This window comes from Cheilinus undulatus, linkage group 11, assembly GCF_018320785.1.
Source record: "Cheilinus undulatus linkage group 11, ASM1832078v1, whole genome shotgun sequence".
Classification (NCBI taxonomy): Eukaryota; Metazoa; Chordata; class Actinopteri; order Labriformes; family Labridae; genus Cheilinus; species Cheilinus undulatus.
In genome coordinates, this window is record NC_054875.1 from 4,030,731 (window position 1) to 4,047,943 (window position 17,213).

General features: G+C 36.5%; 2 protein-coding genes across 2 annotated transcripts in view; both read right to left on the minus strand.

Annotated features, from left to right (window-relative positions):
• Positions 1-1,457: 1,457 nt before the first annotated feature.
• Positions 1,458-7,776, minus strand: trappc6b (trafficking protein particle complex subunit 6B). The gene is made up of 6 exons (XM_041798461.1): positions 7,487-7,776; positions 7,320-7,387; positions 4,997-5,114; positions 4,820-4,903; positions 4,187-4,280; positions 1,458-2,749 (listed from the first exon to the last, which is right to left on the minus strand). Exons 1-6 carry the CDS (start codon positions 7,565-7,567, stop codon positions 2,718-2,720), a joined length of 477 nt encoding a protein of 158 aa, XP_041654395.1. The 5' UTR covers positions 7,568-7,776; the 3' UTR covers positions 1,458-2,717.
• Positions 7,777-12,976: 5,200 nt separating this feature from the next.
• The window catches only part of foxp3b (forkhead box P3b), a 32,259-nt gene continuing 28,022 nt past the window's right edge, over positions 12,977-17,213 (minus strand). Inside the window, exons 12-14 of the mRNA XM_041799944.1 lie at positions 15,564-15,665; positions 13,639-13,760; positions 12,977-13,557 (exon numbers count right to left, since the gene is read on the minus strand). Coding sequence (XP_041655878.1) covers positions 13,500-13,557; positions 13,639-13,760; positions 15,564-15,665 — 282 coding nt within the window. The 3' untranslated portion in view covers positions 12,977-13,499. The remainder of the gene's footprint in view (positions 13,558-13,638; positions 13,761-15,563; positions 15,666-17,213) is intronic.

The following is a 17,213-nucleotide window of genomic DNA, read 5'->3' on the forward strand; positions in this document are numbered from 1 at the left end:
GTCCCTCCTCACAGCCAAACACGCCTCTCTTCTCAGCCCTACCACTGTGATCTCACTCTGATCTGTTTTTTCTATTGTTCTGTATAAATGTATATTTGATGGTATTCTTGTGAATGATGTATCAATTTTAATTATTTGTAATACTGTTATGGTTTTATTTTGTACAAAACAGGAAAATGAAAAGTAAAGAAAGAAAGAAAACACAATAAACTCAGTTTTGTAGCAACTGTCTTCAATAAAAAAAGAAAACATGCAGTAAATGAAGCATTTATTCATCCTTTCACTATAATGACTCTTAAATAAGCGGATCAGTTCTCACAGAAGTGAAATCATCATCCATCCATTTTTGCCACTTTTTTAAAACTGTTTTTTTTTTTTTGCTCTCTTTGAGCAACGTTTTTGGAGGGTGGGGGTGCCTTAATTTGCAACTTTTAACCCAAACTTGCTCCTTCTTGCCACTAATATTCAATGTTTTCAGGGGTCTTTTTTGCCACATTTTGCCAATTTTCACCCATTTTTGCTTTTTTTGCCCATGTGCAACTGCTTAACTCCACTTCTAACCCATTTTGCTGCTTTACTGAAAATATTGCCACTTTTAACCTATTTTTTGCTTTTTTTAATGCCACTTTTATCTACCTTTTGCCCTTTTTGCCACTTAGAACCCATTTTTTAGCCATTTACCACTCATTTTGGACACTTTTAACCCACATTTGCCAAGGTTATGCTGTTTTGCCTTCTATGACCCATTTTCGCCACTTTTTGCCACTGCATTTTTCCACTTTTAATCCATTTTTGCTTATTTTCTGAAAAAATATACTACTTTTAGTCTTTTTGTCACTTCTATAATTTCTGCCACTTTATTGTAATTTTAACCAACTTTTGGCACTTTGAACATTTTTATGAAATGTGAGACGAGCCTTTGTGTTCTTTTTGGTTTTGGTCTTGGAATCCTCCCATGATGCCATTGTTTGCCAGTTTCTTTCTTATTGTTGAATCATGAACTCTGACCTTAACTGAGTCAGTGAGGCCTGCAGGTCTTTAGATGTTCTGGGTTCTTCTGGGACCTCCTGGATGAGTCGTCGTTGCGCTCTTGGGAGTCGTTTTGGCTGGCTGGCCACTCCTGGGAAGGTTCACCACTGTTCTGAATTTTCCCCATTTGTGGATAATTGCTCTCAGCGTGGTTCACTGGAGTCCCAAAGCCATAGAAATGTCTTTTTGACCCTTTATAGACTGATAGATGTCAGTGACTTTGTTTCTTTCTTGAATTTCTTTAGACAGTGCCATGATGTGTTGGAGATATTTTAGCCTTCACTTTGTCAGACAGGTTCCATTTAATTATTCAACAGGTCTGGCAGTGATCAGGTCTGGGTGTGGATGGTCAAACTGAAATCAGCTTTCCAGGATAATAATCACAGTTAATGCAAGAATTTATAGAAATAATAAAACTGAAGCCTGTGTTTAAAAAAACCCTCTTTATTAAAAACAGATCCATTTATAACATGGTGTATGAAGTTTTCATGCTTTAGTAATAAAGCTGACCATGATCAGTGCTACGCTTATGACGGTTAGTCTGTGGAGAATATCTGTGGTCAGATATAAGCATTAGTTCAGTTTAAATCACCAGTCTAAGGACACAGTTCTTCATATAATCTCTCTCTTCCTCTTTTAAACCCTTCATCTGGTTATTAAAGCTTGGCTCCATGTCCTTATTTTATATATTAATGTTAGATCTTTATACATACATGAATATATATATTTATTTGTTAAATCAACTGCTGACATAAAAAAGCTTTTAGAGCCAGACACCTTCTGCTTTTGACTCACTTGTGAGGTTAAAGCAAGACATGTGTTTCCTTTTGTAACATATATATATTTAAAAATACAAATGCAGAGAGTACTGCATTCACTTGTGAAATAAAAGAGTGGAGATGCTATGATATTATAGGCATTTCTCCCTTATTATGTGAAAATCATCAGCAAAATTAAATAGTTAATAAACCTTACAGAGTGAAGTTTTTGTTGTAAAGACTCCTCAGTTTAATTTGGTCAGCAGAGGAGGAAGGCAGAGATGATTAGCCTCTACTTAACTTAGAAATGTTTCATGGAGGCTTGGGTGGCAGAATATGTAACAGATGTCAGAGAATAATCATGGTCTGTTAGAAAAGCAGCACCTTGCAAAAAGTTGGAAATATAGGAGGGATTCCATAAAAATAAATATAACATAGGAATGGCCATTTTTTAATTAAAGTTAAATTTAAATCCCCAAATTCTCCAAATTTAGCTCTCTTAACTATCTGGCTAATTCAAGTAGAAAAGGGCTGTTTTTATGAATTAACAGGTTAAAATCCTCATTAATTCAGAAAAACTGATTTTTATTTCCTCAAGTGAATGCAGTACAATTCTACACAAACATGACTCAATACATTGTAATTATAATTAAAATGATTATCATTCCTTATAGATAAAGAGGCCTGTCATTGTGCAGTTTAGCTCAGAGTCAAACATTCATTCTGTTGTAATCTCTCAGAATAAAACCTGATCAATAATCTCTTCAGAAATCATCATGGCATTAAATAGTGTTTGTTCATTAAGATAATAAAATCAGTGTGGTCCTCACACATGAGTGTTATTTACAGGTCATAAAGATGCGTGGCACTTCCCTTTCATGACAAAGAACGATGAAGGCAAAGATGAGAGCAGAGTGGCATTGATGGCTGCTACATTTTCTGGATCATCACCTGGAATTTACCTGCAGGACGAAGGAAAGAAAGTGAGAACAAAGAACTATTAGTCCAAAAATCACTTACAAAATGATACAGCAGACCTTTTTGGTATCTCTTCTTCATAGAACAACAGCAAAACAGGACAGCCTGGGCCACGACCCAGATAAAAGCTGGATTTTTTTCTCTAATTGTTTTGGTTCAGTTTATCCAAAAGCAGCAACTTAACAAATACTCAAGACTTCATATTAGCTATAAACTGACTTTATGTTTATCTGCTGTGCCTTATGGCAGGGGTTCCCAAACTTTTCAGCCTGTGACCCCCAAAATAAGAGTGCTAGAGACCGAGGACCCCCACTGCACCTGAGGGAGGTTGAGGCATAGTCGAACACATACAGACTTACTTTTTCAGTACTGTTTAAACTTGACTTTAGCGTAAATCTCTGCAAATAGCTGTATTTTATTTGAAACTGCAATAATTTTATGCATTTATTTTTACAAAAATTTGTCAAATAGTAACCTTGCAAAGCAGATGGATTTGCCCTTTTTCATGTTTCTTACTGGCGAATCCATCTTGTAAAGCTCTCTTCTGAACTGTTTGAAAGTGTCAGGACCAATCAGGGACGAGGGACAGTACTTTTGGGCGCGGTGGAGTCGTGACGTGAGCAAGCAGCAACAAGGGGCCGGTTTAATTATGGCAGAAGAGATCAGCTTGGATGCTGCTAAAGTGCAGTTTTATCAGAACTTGACAACATTTCTCCATTAAAAGAAGAATAAAGAACAGCAGTGAGTTGTTTCTTTTCAAAAATGACAAAAGTCGCTTACTTACATGTCTACAGTCACCATGGTTCACGTGATGCAGCTCTCTATGGAGTTTACTCCTTGGTAGTGGCTACGTCACGTGTTTTGTTGCTCTGATTGGCCCGTTAAGATGTGACAGACAGACAGAACTTTCATCCAATTACACTCCCAGTTTTTTCAAAGGCTCTGCCCTTTCCCAAACGCTGTCTATGGGAGGTTTACCAGATGGATGTGTGAAACAAATCCACCTGGAGTGTCAGGTAAGTCAAATATACAATGCAAAACCATTTAATGATATTCTTTGTTTTTTGGGCATCTCAGTTTGGGAACCACTGCATTTAAGTTTACATGATACCTGTGTTTTCAGTGTCCCTTCTAAGACAAAAAAATATTTTTTACCTGCTAAACAGGCATAAATTAACCTATACCTGATATCTGGCTGAATGCTGCATCAACATGCAGTGGAAACGTAGAAATCACCCCTTAGCATCTTCTTTTATATCATATATTACAATAAATTCAAACTATCCTGCTGTGTTTGTTGTGAATGCTCATAATGTAATGAAAATGCCACTGCGATTTTTAGCCTCATTTCCATTGAAAAGTTTTATGAATCTGAGATTGCTGCACTACAGGAGACAGAGTAGTGCTGCAAAACGTCTTACATGCAGGCATGACGGAGACCTCAGCTGTGACGATGCTCTTCACTCCGAGGTTAGACAGCCCTCCTCTCACCAGACCGCAGGTGAAGGCCAGGTACTGCAGAGACAAACAGTCAGCTGTGTTAGGGCTCATGTCATTCTAACTTCTGCGGTTATAATCAGACATCATGATATCAGAAGAGCTTTACAACAGCAATGCATGGAAAATTCTTTAGTTTTTCATTCATGTGTTTCTACGTTCTCAGGTATGCTGTGTCTATTTTTAAGGTCTCTTCCTTCAGCACTAAAAACTGCAGACCAGTCATTCATAGCTTCATACTGCCACCTTGTGGTCTGTAAATGTGACTGATAAAGTCTCCATACTTTAAATGATTTTACCATAAGCTATTTTTAGCTTTTTAACTGAATGTTAACAGGATGGATTACTGCACCAGTGAACTAAAGAAACATAAGGACATATTTTTTTGTTAGTTTCATGCTTGTAAATGCCATGTGTTTTAAAACAACACAACTGTTATTATACAGATTTTAGTGTAGTATCAAAAATACAAAAACTCCAGCTCTTCAGTCATTTTTACTTAGGAGCTGCTGCAAATGAGCACTGCTGAGTAGCATTTTGAAGGCGTATCAGATCACCTTTGGAGCTTGATCCAGATACTGCTTCCCCGCAGACAGCTGACTCAGTAATCTGAACTTGTTGTCCTGCAGAACGTAGATGCCCTGAAACACACAGCAGCATCACATCTGCTGGTTATGTTAAAAATAACGCATTTCTGTACAAATAAAGATGAGTAATGTGGAGCTCAGAGGAACCTGGTGGTTGGTACGAAGGTTGTCGATTTGCTTCTTAAACACACAGGTCCAGAAATCTTTGCAGATGAACTTCATGATGTCCAGCTCGTCTTTGAAGCGAGCCGTGTCTTTAGTTAGTCTAGAAGAAAAAGAAGAAGCGCTTGTTAAGGGCAAGAAAACTCACAGTTTCATTGTCATCAGAATCAGGACTAATGAGTTAGTGGTGTCTTGATCTTCCAATCCATGAGAACATTTTAAATAAGTCTTTGTTTTGGCCACATTTGTTGAACCATGCTATACAATTCCCTTGAGTACCGTAGGCCAGTGGTTCTCAACCTTGGGGTCAGGACCCCCTTGGGGCTCGCGAGACACTGAGAGGGGGTCACCAGATGCCTTAAAAAAAGCTATGAATATTTTTTAGATAACACTGTTGCCACTTTACACCGATTTCACCAAATGTTAACCCTTTTTCGTCACTTTTTAACACCAATTTTAGCACATTTTTGCCACTTAAAACCCATTTTTGTCGATTTTTAACCCTTTCTATCACATTTTTCTGCCCGTTTAGCCACTTCTAAACCAATTCTAGCCACTTCTGCCTATCGTTGCCTCTGTTGACTCATTATTGCCTCTATCAGTCCCTTTTACACCCCTTTTTGCCCATTTAAACCACAGTTGACCCATTTTTGCCAGTTTATATCAAATTTCATCCCTTTCCACCGAATTTCCACCATTTTTTGCGCTTTAAAGCCATTTCAGCTACTTTTTAATACCCTTTTATCACTTTTTGTGACCCATTTTGCCACTTTAACCCATTTTTGGTTATTTTTTTGCCACTTTTATCTAGTTTTTGCCACTTTTATCCCATTTATGTTTTTTAAAAGTCCAATTTTACCACCCTTTTCACCATTTTTGCCATTATAAACCAATTTTAGCAATTTTCAACCAATTTAAATTATGTCTTTAATTAAAGTTTTTTTTCATCTAAAGAAGGCTAAATGAATGAAGATATTTGTTTCTTTGATTATTATTCAGGTCAAATATAAAATATGGTTTTCGCAGCTTAACTTTGCAATGGGCCATGGTTTTGCTGACCTCCATGGGCCCCCAGTTTGACGAGGTTCAAGAAACCTCCCCCTTTATCCCTCCTTATGGACGGCTTTGTCTGCCCACAACTATTCTTGAATGTTCCTGTTGCAATTATTACTTATTTTATTTATTATTTTGAATTTATTATTAGAGCATAAAAGCAGCATCTACACCTGTGATTTCATCCAATTAATGTGTTTGTAGTATATATTTAATACCCACAAGTGCTGCAAAGAATATAAGCCAATTTACCTCGTTTGGTGCAGTGTTATTTCGTCGACTACAACTATGACTAAAAATGTTCATCAATAGCCTTTTCTTCCATGACGAAAACTAGACTGACTTACAGAAATAGATCTTCGATGACTAAAGAAGTAAGTTTAGTTTTCATCAAGATGACTAAAACTAGAATAAATGTTATGTAGTTTTCGTCAGACATTCAAAATCTGTGATATTTCTCCACTGTGGGTAAATCTGTCTAAAAACAATGCATGTATAGCTAGTCTGCCTCTCAGCTGTAGAAAGCAGGGACCCCAGGTTTAGCAGAGTGCATAGAACACACTTCTGTGATTTGGTACCAGATTTAGGCAAGAGAATAAATGCTGGGACTAAAAGTAAAGACTAAAATGTGAGGACTTTTTATACACTAAAACTAGACTAAAATGTTTTTTAGTTTTCGTCGACTAAAAGTAGACTAAAAGTAAAAAGAGTAGAAATAACTAAAATGTAACTAAAACTAAAAGACATTTTATCTAAAGACTTTTTGGAGCTGCACTATGTCCACTATAAATATCTAAGTATTTCAAAGTATTTTGATTGTTTTTACAGGTCATTTTAATTTGGATATTACTGATATCTTCCTTTTCCTCCTCTCGCTCCTGTAGGCTGTCTGTGTTTGCACACTGCCCTGCAGTCTCATGCCCTTATATGGGCGTAAAGGGGGCGTTTCTAAACATCAGAATCAGAATTGACTTTTATTGCTGGGTACATTTACAGTAAATCTTAGCTTGTTTCACTGGCAGATAGTTTGACTTACTTAAACAGTTCAGGCCTTTTTGTGCTTCTCATATCATAAATAGGATGTCTGTGTGGACTTGTCAGTTGAATGTGTCTTATAGTAAATGTAAGGAGATATTTTTGACTAATAAACTTGCATTCTTGCAGAGTAAGCCAGCACATTTTGAAACCCCCAGTGAATATTATACATCTACAGTCACAGACAGAGACACTGAGAGCTAACTAAAGCTGTATTTACCTCTCTATGAGTCCTTGCCCCACTCTGAAGCCCATAGTCTCCAGTTTGGTGATATTCCTGCCATTTTCCTGAATCAATGACAGACAGGTTATAAAGGTGACAGTCATCCTGTCGTCAGGCTAATTTCACTGATGAAGAAAAAGCACAAGTTCCTGACAGTTTCCTACCGCTTCTCCGTTCTCAGCCGTCTTATAGATGTACTGAATCAACTCGTTATGTAAAAACTGGAAAGGAGCCTCGTCTGCCATTCTTCTTCTTCCTCCTCCTCTTAAAACAGCAGCAGTAGCTAGCTAACTAACAGTCTGTCAGTAGCTCAATCACCGTGACACTTACACTGTAGCAAACATAATAAATTACACAAACTAAAGACTAAAACGCTTTAATGCACATTAAACGGGAACTATATTAAACACACAAACACAGAACGCTCCCTGCTACTTCCTTATTGTGCTTTTTTTTTAACAACCAGAGAAGGACGCGGCGGTGACAAGCACGTGACCGCAGCGCCAGCGCCCCCTGCTGGTGTGGAGGTACTGAGTAATAAGGTCTACGTTTTTTGCATGGACAGTCTATCACAGGGGTTTCAAACTCAATCACAGAAGGAGCCGAATTCTGAATTACAGTCTAACCTCACGGTCTAACGGGGTCAAACGATTTTGAGATTTAAAGTCAGAATAATCAGTTAAAAGGCTCATAATCTGAGATTTAAAAAAAAAGTCAAACTTATTAGTTCAAAGGTCGAAACACAGAGTTAGATGTTAAAATAATGATTTAAAAAGGCAAATATATTAAAACAAAAGTCACAATCATGTTTTTAAGGCAAAAATATGACTTGAAATTTAAAATGGCACACCTAAAATGTCAAAATTTGAGATAAAGTTCGAAATAATCATCGAAAAGGTCAAATGATTAGATAAAAAGTCAAAATTATAAATTGAAAAGGTCAGAATATAAGATAAAAAGTCAAAATAATAAATTGGAAAGGTCAGAATATAAGATAAAAAGTGGAAATTATAAATTTAAAAAATTCAAAATATAAGATAAAAAGTGAAAATTATAAATTTAAAAGCCCAAATTAATAGATAAAGTTAAAATTATACACTGAAAAGGTCAAAATATGAGTTAAAAAGTCAAAATAATAAATTGACAAAGTCAAGGTTGATGTAATCCATTCTTGTTGCTCGCTGTGTTTTGTTATTTGTTATTTGAGGAAGTTTTTGTGCCGTGGTCATTTTTTGTTTCCAGGAACATATTTGCCACCCTCTGAAAAAGGCTCCACCAGTTGAGAAGAGATATGTTGGACTCCAAATGTCTGACAAAAAACAAATTTCATTTTAATTTTGTTTTAGTCACTTTGACAGAAAACTAAACTTACTTTTAGTCAGAGTTTTAGTCATCAGAGTCTCACCTTTCTCGGGGAAAAAGGTTGTTTACTGAAATTTTTAGTCATGGTTTTCATTTATGAAATTAAAGCTGCTTTGTGCTGCAGATTTTGCAATGAAGGAAAAATGCATTGGCCTCAGTGGGTGTCAAACTCAATCACAGACGGGGCCGGATTCTGAATTAAAGTCTAACCTGAGGGCCTAACAGGGTCCACATTTAACCAAACTGTTAACCTCATTTTCACCTGCAATTATGGGGAAAAAAATTAGTACTGATGAGAAATGATTCTGAGATTTAAAAAGTCATAATGATTAGTTATGAGCTTATAATCTGAGATTTTAAAAAAAGTCAAACTTATTAGTTCAAAGGTTAAAACACAGAGTTAGATGTTAAAATAATGATTTAAAAAGGCAAATATATTAAAACGAAAGTCCCAATCGTGTTTTTAAGGCAAAAATATGACTTAAAATTTAAAATGGCACACCTAAAAGGTCAAAATTTGAGATAAAGGTCGAAATAATCATTGAAAAGGTCAAATGATTAGATTAAAAAGTCAAAATTATAAATTGGAAAGGTCAGAATATGAGATAAAAAGTGAAAATTATAAATTGAAAAAGCCCAAATGACTAGATTAAGTCAAAATTATAAACTGAAAAGGTCAAAATATGAGACAAAAAGTCAAAAAATAAATTAAAAATGGTAAAAATATGTAATAAAAGTCCAAATAATAGATTGAAGTCATAATTGTGCAATGCAAAATTAAAACTAGGAAATAAAAACACAGATGTATTTATTTTCCCACACTTGTTTTAATCTAATTATTTTTACTCTTTATTTTTTCATATTTTTCTGATTTATGATATTTTATACCAGCAAGGTTAAGTTTACTTTTTTGTACTGAAGTAAATCTGCAGACCTTGTATTTTAGGGCCAGTTATAATAAGAATAGGATGTGATTTTACAGGCCGTATTTGGCCCCCGGGCCTCGAGTTTGACAGCCCTGGTCTTTAATGTACACCACATTTCTTGTCTTGCCAGTTATGATAAAATTCTTAATAGTGAGTGTTATTCCAGTGGAGGGGTGACTAAAAGACTTGATGGTTTTGGTTTATTGAAGATTACTGCAGGATCCACACTTAAAATCGCCTTAATTAGAGCTTTTATTTGAACAGACTGTTCATGTGCTCGTACTGTTCTGTCCCTTAGCTTTCTCCTTCTTTTAAAAGTCGTCACAGGTTTATCCTCAAAAGTAGCTTTTTTTAAATTATAATCTGACAATATTTAAAAATAATGTCCTCAATGTTTTATTTTAGGGCAGAATGTCGTTCAGGTTGTACGGTGTGGTTTGATGGTTCTGTTCATTGTCAATTCTTCCTCTCTGTTTTTTAATCCACCTTGTTTTCTGCATTAGCGAGCCACTGTTCATGGTCATTTCTCTCTGAATTTGTAAAGCATCTCTACTACGGAATAAGATTAGGGCCACTGAAAAAAAATGAGAGGGATTCTTTTTTTTTTTTTTTTTTTTTTTTACTTGTGAGAAAAAAAAATCTGACTTAAATCTCAGAATTCTGAATGTCTGAAACGTCTTAAGTTTTTCAGTGACCCTAATCCTCTTCCATACATCTCTGCCTTGCTTTTCTCATATTTTCCTGGAACAGCAGAAATTCTTTTCAGTTGACTAACTGACAAGTTGACTAAGGAGATTTTTTTTCAGTGAAATTGGATGAAAACTTGTAGCATGAGGGAATGTACAGGTGTACATCAATAATAAGAATATGATAATAAAGTTGATTTATTTCAGTAATTCAGCTCAAAAAGGCAAACCTATATTCTCATTATTTAGACTCATCACACTCAGACTCATTTATTTTAAGTGTTTATTTCTTTTAATTTTCATGATTATGGCTCACAGCCAATAAAATCCTAAATTCAGTGTCTCAGAAAATGTGAATATTGTGGAAAAGTTCAACATTAGAGACTCATGGTGTCACACTCTAATCAGCTAATTAGCTCCAAACACCTACAGAGGTTTTAGACCAGTGTTACTCAACCAAAGAGCCAAACTGAAAAAAATACCTTTGCAAGAGCCACAATCTAAGTATTGAAAAGTGGTGAAAAAGAATTAAAGTGGCAAGAAAAATAAGTTACAGGAAGAAAAAAATGTCAAAAAACAGTAAAATGTGGCAACAATGAGTGGGCAAAAGTGGGAAAAATGGGGGAAAAACTGGCATTCAATAGCAAAAGGTAGCTTAAATGTGCAAGAAAGGGAGAATGGCAAAAGGGGAAAAAATTGCAAATAGCATAAAGCAAGATAAACAAAGCAAAAACTGGTGAAAAATGACAAAAATTGATAACAAAAAACAAGTAACAGGTGACAAAATTGATCAAAAATGTGTCAAAAATGAGTGAAAAGAGGCTAAAAATGGTCAAAAGTGGCAAATTGGTCACAACTTGGCAAAGAAGTGTCAAAAAATTGGTGAAAAATTGTCAAAAATTGGACCAAAAAAGTATCCAAATTGATTAAAAAATGAGTTACAGGTGGCAGAAATGGGCAAAAAACTGTAAAAATTGAGGCAGAACATGAGTGGGAAAAGGCCAAAATGGTCAAAAGTGGCAAATTGGTCACAACCTGGCAAAGATGTGTCAAAAATTGGGTGAAAATTGGCAAAAGTTGAGTGAAAAAGTATCCAAATTGATTAAAAATGAGTTACAGGTGGCAGAAATGGTAAAAAAAAAAAAAAAAAACTGTGAAAATGTGGCAAATGAGTGAAAAGACACTAAAATGGAAAAAAGTGGCAAAAATGCGATGGAAACGCATTTGGCAGCTGAAATGGGTGAGAAGAGGCAAATAGCAGGACAAAAAAGAAAAAAGGGGCAGAAGAGGTGGCAAACGGTCTTAAAAAGCTGTAAAAATAGATTAAAGTGGCAAAAAAGAGGGAAAATTGGTTAAAAAATAAGTTACAGGTGGCAAAATGCTCAAAAAACAGTAAAATGTGGCAACAATGAGTAACTTAAATGGGCAAAAGTGGCAAAAATGGGGTAAAAAAAAACTGGCATTCAATGGCAAAAGGCAGCTTAAATGTGCAAGAAGGGGAAAATGGCAACGGGGGAAAAAAATTGCAAAAAGTAAGATAAACAATGCAAAAACTGGTGAAAAATGGCAAAAATTGATAACAAGAAAAATGAGTTACAGGTGGCAAAATTGATCAAAAATGTGTCAAAAAATGAGTGAAAAGAGGCTAAAAATGGTCAAAAGTGGCAAATTGGTCATAAACTGGCAAAGATGTGTAAAAAATTTGGTGAAAATTGGCAAAAAATTGGGTGCAAAAGTATCCAAATTGTTTAAAAAATGAGTCACAAGTGGCAGAACTGGTAAAAAAAAAAAAAAAAAACTGAAAGAAACTGAGACAACAGTAGCACTCAATGGAAAAAGGCAGCTTAGTAGATGGGTGAGAAGGGGCAAAAAGGGGGAAAAAAATTGCAAATAGCAGGACAAAAAAGAAAAAACTGGTGAAAAGGGGCAGAAGAAGTGGCAAACCTGGGCCTTAAAAGCTGTAAAAATAGATTAAATGTGGCAAAAATTGCAAATCAGGGCAATGGACAAATACAAAAAAATAAAGGTTGACAATTTAAGCCAACTGTACAAGAGTGGGAAACAAACTGATTAATGTTACTTGCAATGTATAATTTCTGAGGTTAAAGTTGACCTTTTTAAAGGTTTCCTTGGAGAAAAGTATTTCATATAAAGACATAAAAGAGCCAAAAATCATCACAAAAGAGCCACACGTTGAGTATCTAAGTTTTAGAGCCTTTAAATGGTCTCTCAGTCTGATCAGTATCTACACAATCAAGGGGAAGACTGCTGACTGCACAGATGTCCAGAAGATCTGACACCCTGCACAAGGAGGGTAAGACACAAAAGGTAACTGCTGAAGAAGCTGGCTCCATTGCTAAAGAAAGCTTTATTTAGGACTCCCACGCACATCCTGTCTGATTCATCTGTTTCATTCAATATCTTTTCTTCCCATGGCTCTTGTTTTATTGTCTTTCAGTTTCTGTGTTCATACCAAACAACATCTCAGAGTCAAGAAAATGCCTTTGAGGTTTCTTTTCCTCAATTGTGTGGAAAAGGGGAAAAACAAATGACACATTTTAAATCGTCTATGAAAGATAAGATTGTGGACGTGAGGAGCACTGAGCGCAGGAGGATGCTCTCTGTTCAGCACACCTCTGACCTCTGACCTACTGACTGGGGTAAATAAGACCAAACAGAGAACACACAAAAACATATTTATTATGTGATGAAACATGACAGAGCTGTTTAGCACATTTTATAAAGTCAAAAGAGAGGATAATTCACATCTTCATGCACTCTACATGCCAGCCTTTTTAGCAGACAGTTTGAAGGCTTTCTTTCAGTGTGCATGCCTGAGTTATGAGTGAGGGCTATGTGGAAAGAGGGTGGATGGTGTTGTTTTTGTCACTACCTGCATTTACTTGCATGAGCCCAGGTCTGTAAAAGATGGTGATGTTGTGGCAGCTAAAGGTGCCATTGGGCTATGTAACAGGAATCATGGGTCTCTTCATTGAGAGTTCATCCTTTCATTAGGGCTCGTGAATGTTGTGCTTAAGTCAGTGTGCTAATACTGCTGCTTTTACCTTAAAAATATGATTCATTGTCAAGTTTTTAAGGAAAACTGCGATCAAGACCCTTTTCAGTGGCCGGCTGTGAGAAAAGGCAGGTAATTGTAAAGAGCCAGCAGCTGGAAGCGGCTCAGCGCTGCCATCTGCTGGTCTTCACGGGTCCTCTGGATAGTAATGAGAGTAAGACTTGAACCACTTCACAGGACAGTCCCTGAAAAACACAATAATTTAGTCTAATGGCGACAAGCATAGCTTAGATAGGCTGTTCCTCTTATATTTGCTCTGTATGTACCTGTGATACTTCTGTCCTTTCCTTCTCTGGTACTCGGTCTCGTCCACGGTCCACACAGCTCCCTTCCCTCCCTCCACTCGCACAAAACACTTGTGGAGGCTGAGGTTGTGACGCACAGCATTCTGGGAGGGAAAAAAGAACTTTATTGTGATACAAAAAAGCTGAGATGTACGTTATTAAATCTTTGCACAAGTCTTTTTTCAATGCATTTTCAGACGATACAGAGCATTCAGGAAGTGTTCACACCCCCTTCTTTTTTCAGTTTTTTTATATTGCAGCATGCTGCTTTTATTCCCATTAATCTACAACCAGTACCCCATCATGACAAAGTGACATCAGCCTGCAACATAACAACTTAAAAACAGTGAAGGGGGTCTGAATACTTTCTGAATGAGCTGTATAATCCAAGACAGAAAACCATGCACACCAGGGGTGTCAAACTCAAGGCCTGGGGCCCAAATCCGACCCGTGGTACAGTTACATCTGGCCCGCAAGGTCATATCTACAACTGGCCCTAAAATATAAGGTCTGCAGATTCCCTCCAGTATAAAGATGTAAACTTAACCTTGATAATATCAGATATCCTTAAGTCATGAAATGTGATAAAAATAAAGAGTAAACATAATTACATAAAAAGAAATGTAGGAAAATGAATACATTTGTGTTTTTATTCCATATTTTCAATTTTGCATTGAACAATTATGACTTTTTATTTATTTTTTGGACTTTTATTATACATTTTGACCTTTGGAATTAATTATTTGGACTTTTTATCTCATATTTTGACCATTTTTAATTTATCATTTCCACTTTTCATCTTATATTTTGACCTTTTCAATTTATAATCTTGATTTTATCTAATAATTTGGGCTTTTTCAATTTATAATTTTCACTTTTTAATCTAATCATTTGACCTTTTCAATGATTATTTCGACCGTTATCTCAAATTTTGACCTTTTAGGTGTGCCATTTTAAATTTTAAGTCATATTTTTGCCTTAAAAACATGATTGGGACTTTCGTTTTAATATATTTGCCTTTTTAAATCATTATTTTAACATCTAACTCTGTGTTTTAACCTTTGAACTAATAAGTTTGACTTTTTTTAAAATCTCAGATTATAAGCTCATAACTAATCATTATGACTTTTTAAATCTCAGAATCATTTCTCATCAGTACTAGTTTTTTTCCCCATAATTGCAGGTGAAAATGAGGTTAACAGTTTGGTTAAATGTGGACCCTGTTAGGCCCTCAGGTTAGACTTTAATTCAGAATCCGGCCCCGTCTGTGATTGAGTTTGACACCCACTGAGGCCAATGCATTTTTCCTTCATTGCAAAATCTGCAGCACAAAGCAGCGTTAATTTCATAAATGAAAACCATGACTAAAAATTTCAGTAAACAACCTTTTTCCCCGAGAAAGGTGAGACTCTGATGACTAAAACTCTGACTAAAAGTAAGTTTAGTTTTCTGTCAAAGTGACTAAAACAAAATTAAAATGAAATTTGTTTTTTGTCAGACATTTGGAGTCCAACATATCTCTTCTCAACTGGTGGAGCCTTTTTCAGAGGGTGGCAAATATGTTCCTGGAAACAAAAAATGACTGAGAAAGTCCATGAAGGATTTTTTAAACAGGCTTATTTCCTAGATTTGTCTGTGATTTGAAGTGTTTAAGAGATGTTTTATGACTGGACTGTTATGAAAAATGAATCACTGCTGGTGCTAAAATAGTTATTTTTATAATGGGAGGCATTTCATTGGTTTAAAATTGCTCGAGGCTGCATCCTGTCTCTGCTGTTAGATTTAAGCCTTGGCTCACTCTTACACAGGTGATGGATTAATGCAGCCTTCAAACATCTGAATTAAACAACTAACCTTTAGGACCACTGATAAAATAAAGCTTAAGCAGTAATCAGAGGTTTTCAAACCTTCCAGGTAGCCGGGTTGTGTCTGAAGTAGAAGAACATGGTGGTGAACCAGTTGTAGATCTCATTCAGGGTGCGCTGTTTGTCTGGAGACTCCAGGATAGACTGTAGAGAGTCAGACAGAAACTAACATTAGAAAAGCTTTACAGGCATCCTGGAATATTAGTAATATCTAATTTCTTCTACTTTAGGGGAGTCCTGGCCAAGACAGTAGCACAAAAACTTCCACAAATAAAAACACAACAAGCAATAAGAAGAAATTACATCAACCAGTAAATAACAGGCCAGTTAAAACAAATGAATCACAAGATGAAACAGGTACGCACCACTTCTTAGGAGCCAGCTACATAATGTGAGCTGAGCAGGAAGCTATTTATGTTAGTGCACAATCCTTCACTATCAATTCAAGCGCTGCTGTAGCCGGTTGAGAGGAGAGCATCTTCTCCACCAAGGAAAGTTTTCAGTGCCACATTTTGCTCTTCTTAGATTAAGAAATGTTGTCCAGCTAGGACAAAAGAGCTGCTATAGCTGCATCATATCACCAGCCACCATTGTTTACAGGCTTGCAGTCGCTTCAACTAAACCACACATGTCGCTACGCCTCTTTCCCCCCAAATGACACTGACTGCACCGCGAACACGGTATCAGCATGAAACTTTGCAAGCTGGAATGTCCTCATGACAGACGTGGAATCTGCACAATCCATCAGGTTTTGCTCCAGCAAGAGCTTTAGTTAGTATAAAATACCCAAAACTAAAAGGCTGGACAAAATTATCTGCATAAAGATGACATGAACTCCTCACGATTGAAATAAGTCATGCATTATTTTCCTGCAGAGAGCTTACTTTTTTTTTTTGGTTCGAGGATGATCAACATGACTAAAAAAAATCACAAACAATTCCTCTAAGCAGCTCTTACCTGTAATTTCCTAATAATTTCTTTTCCCTGCAGCATCATTGAATAGACATGTGTTCTGTTTGTGAGACATTACTGTTAATGGCCTAGCTGAAGATTTCTACAGTTTCCTGAAGTAAGTGGGGTCTTCACGTTCAGAGAGTGGGATTATTTTGTTCAAACTCTATGCTTTACTTCTGGAACAAGAACAGTGCAACTCCTGGTTTGCTTAGCATTTATGCTCCCCACCTTCAAGGTCAAAGTTTGGTGTGGAAACTATAGAGCATGTGCAGAAAGCTCAGCCAAGTTTAGCTCTGATTGAGGAGTATGCATGCAAGAGTGCAGCGATCTCCAATCACTTTGTCTACATGTGTTAGTTCAACTTTGCAAGATTCCGATTAGAACAATATAGCCTGATTAAAATGTCAATATGGATTTCAAAAGTCAGGTATGGGAGTATGTGTTTGGCACTTCACCGCCTCGACCTTGGTCCTTTATTGCTCTGGCCTCCTGATGGTCATTGTCCAGGTCTGCTCCAGGCTCATGCCCCATCTCTAGGTATTCTCTCAGCTGACCCCTCCATGATGCACATGATTGCCCGTGGCATCTGGTCACTGGGTATGAGGTGAGCTGGATCAGGACCAGGGGTGTGTCAGGTGCCATTCCCGTATAAGGCGGCTGTCCCTAACCATGTGGTCTTGCTTACCAAAAGATGCACCAAAGAGAAGCCATCACAAAGGAGTCCTGCTGGCGCCCCTG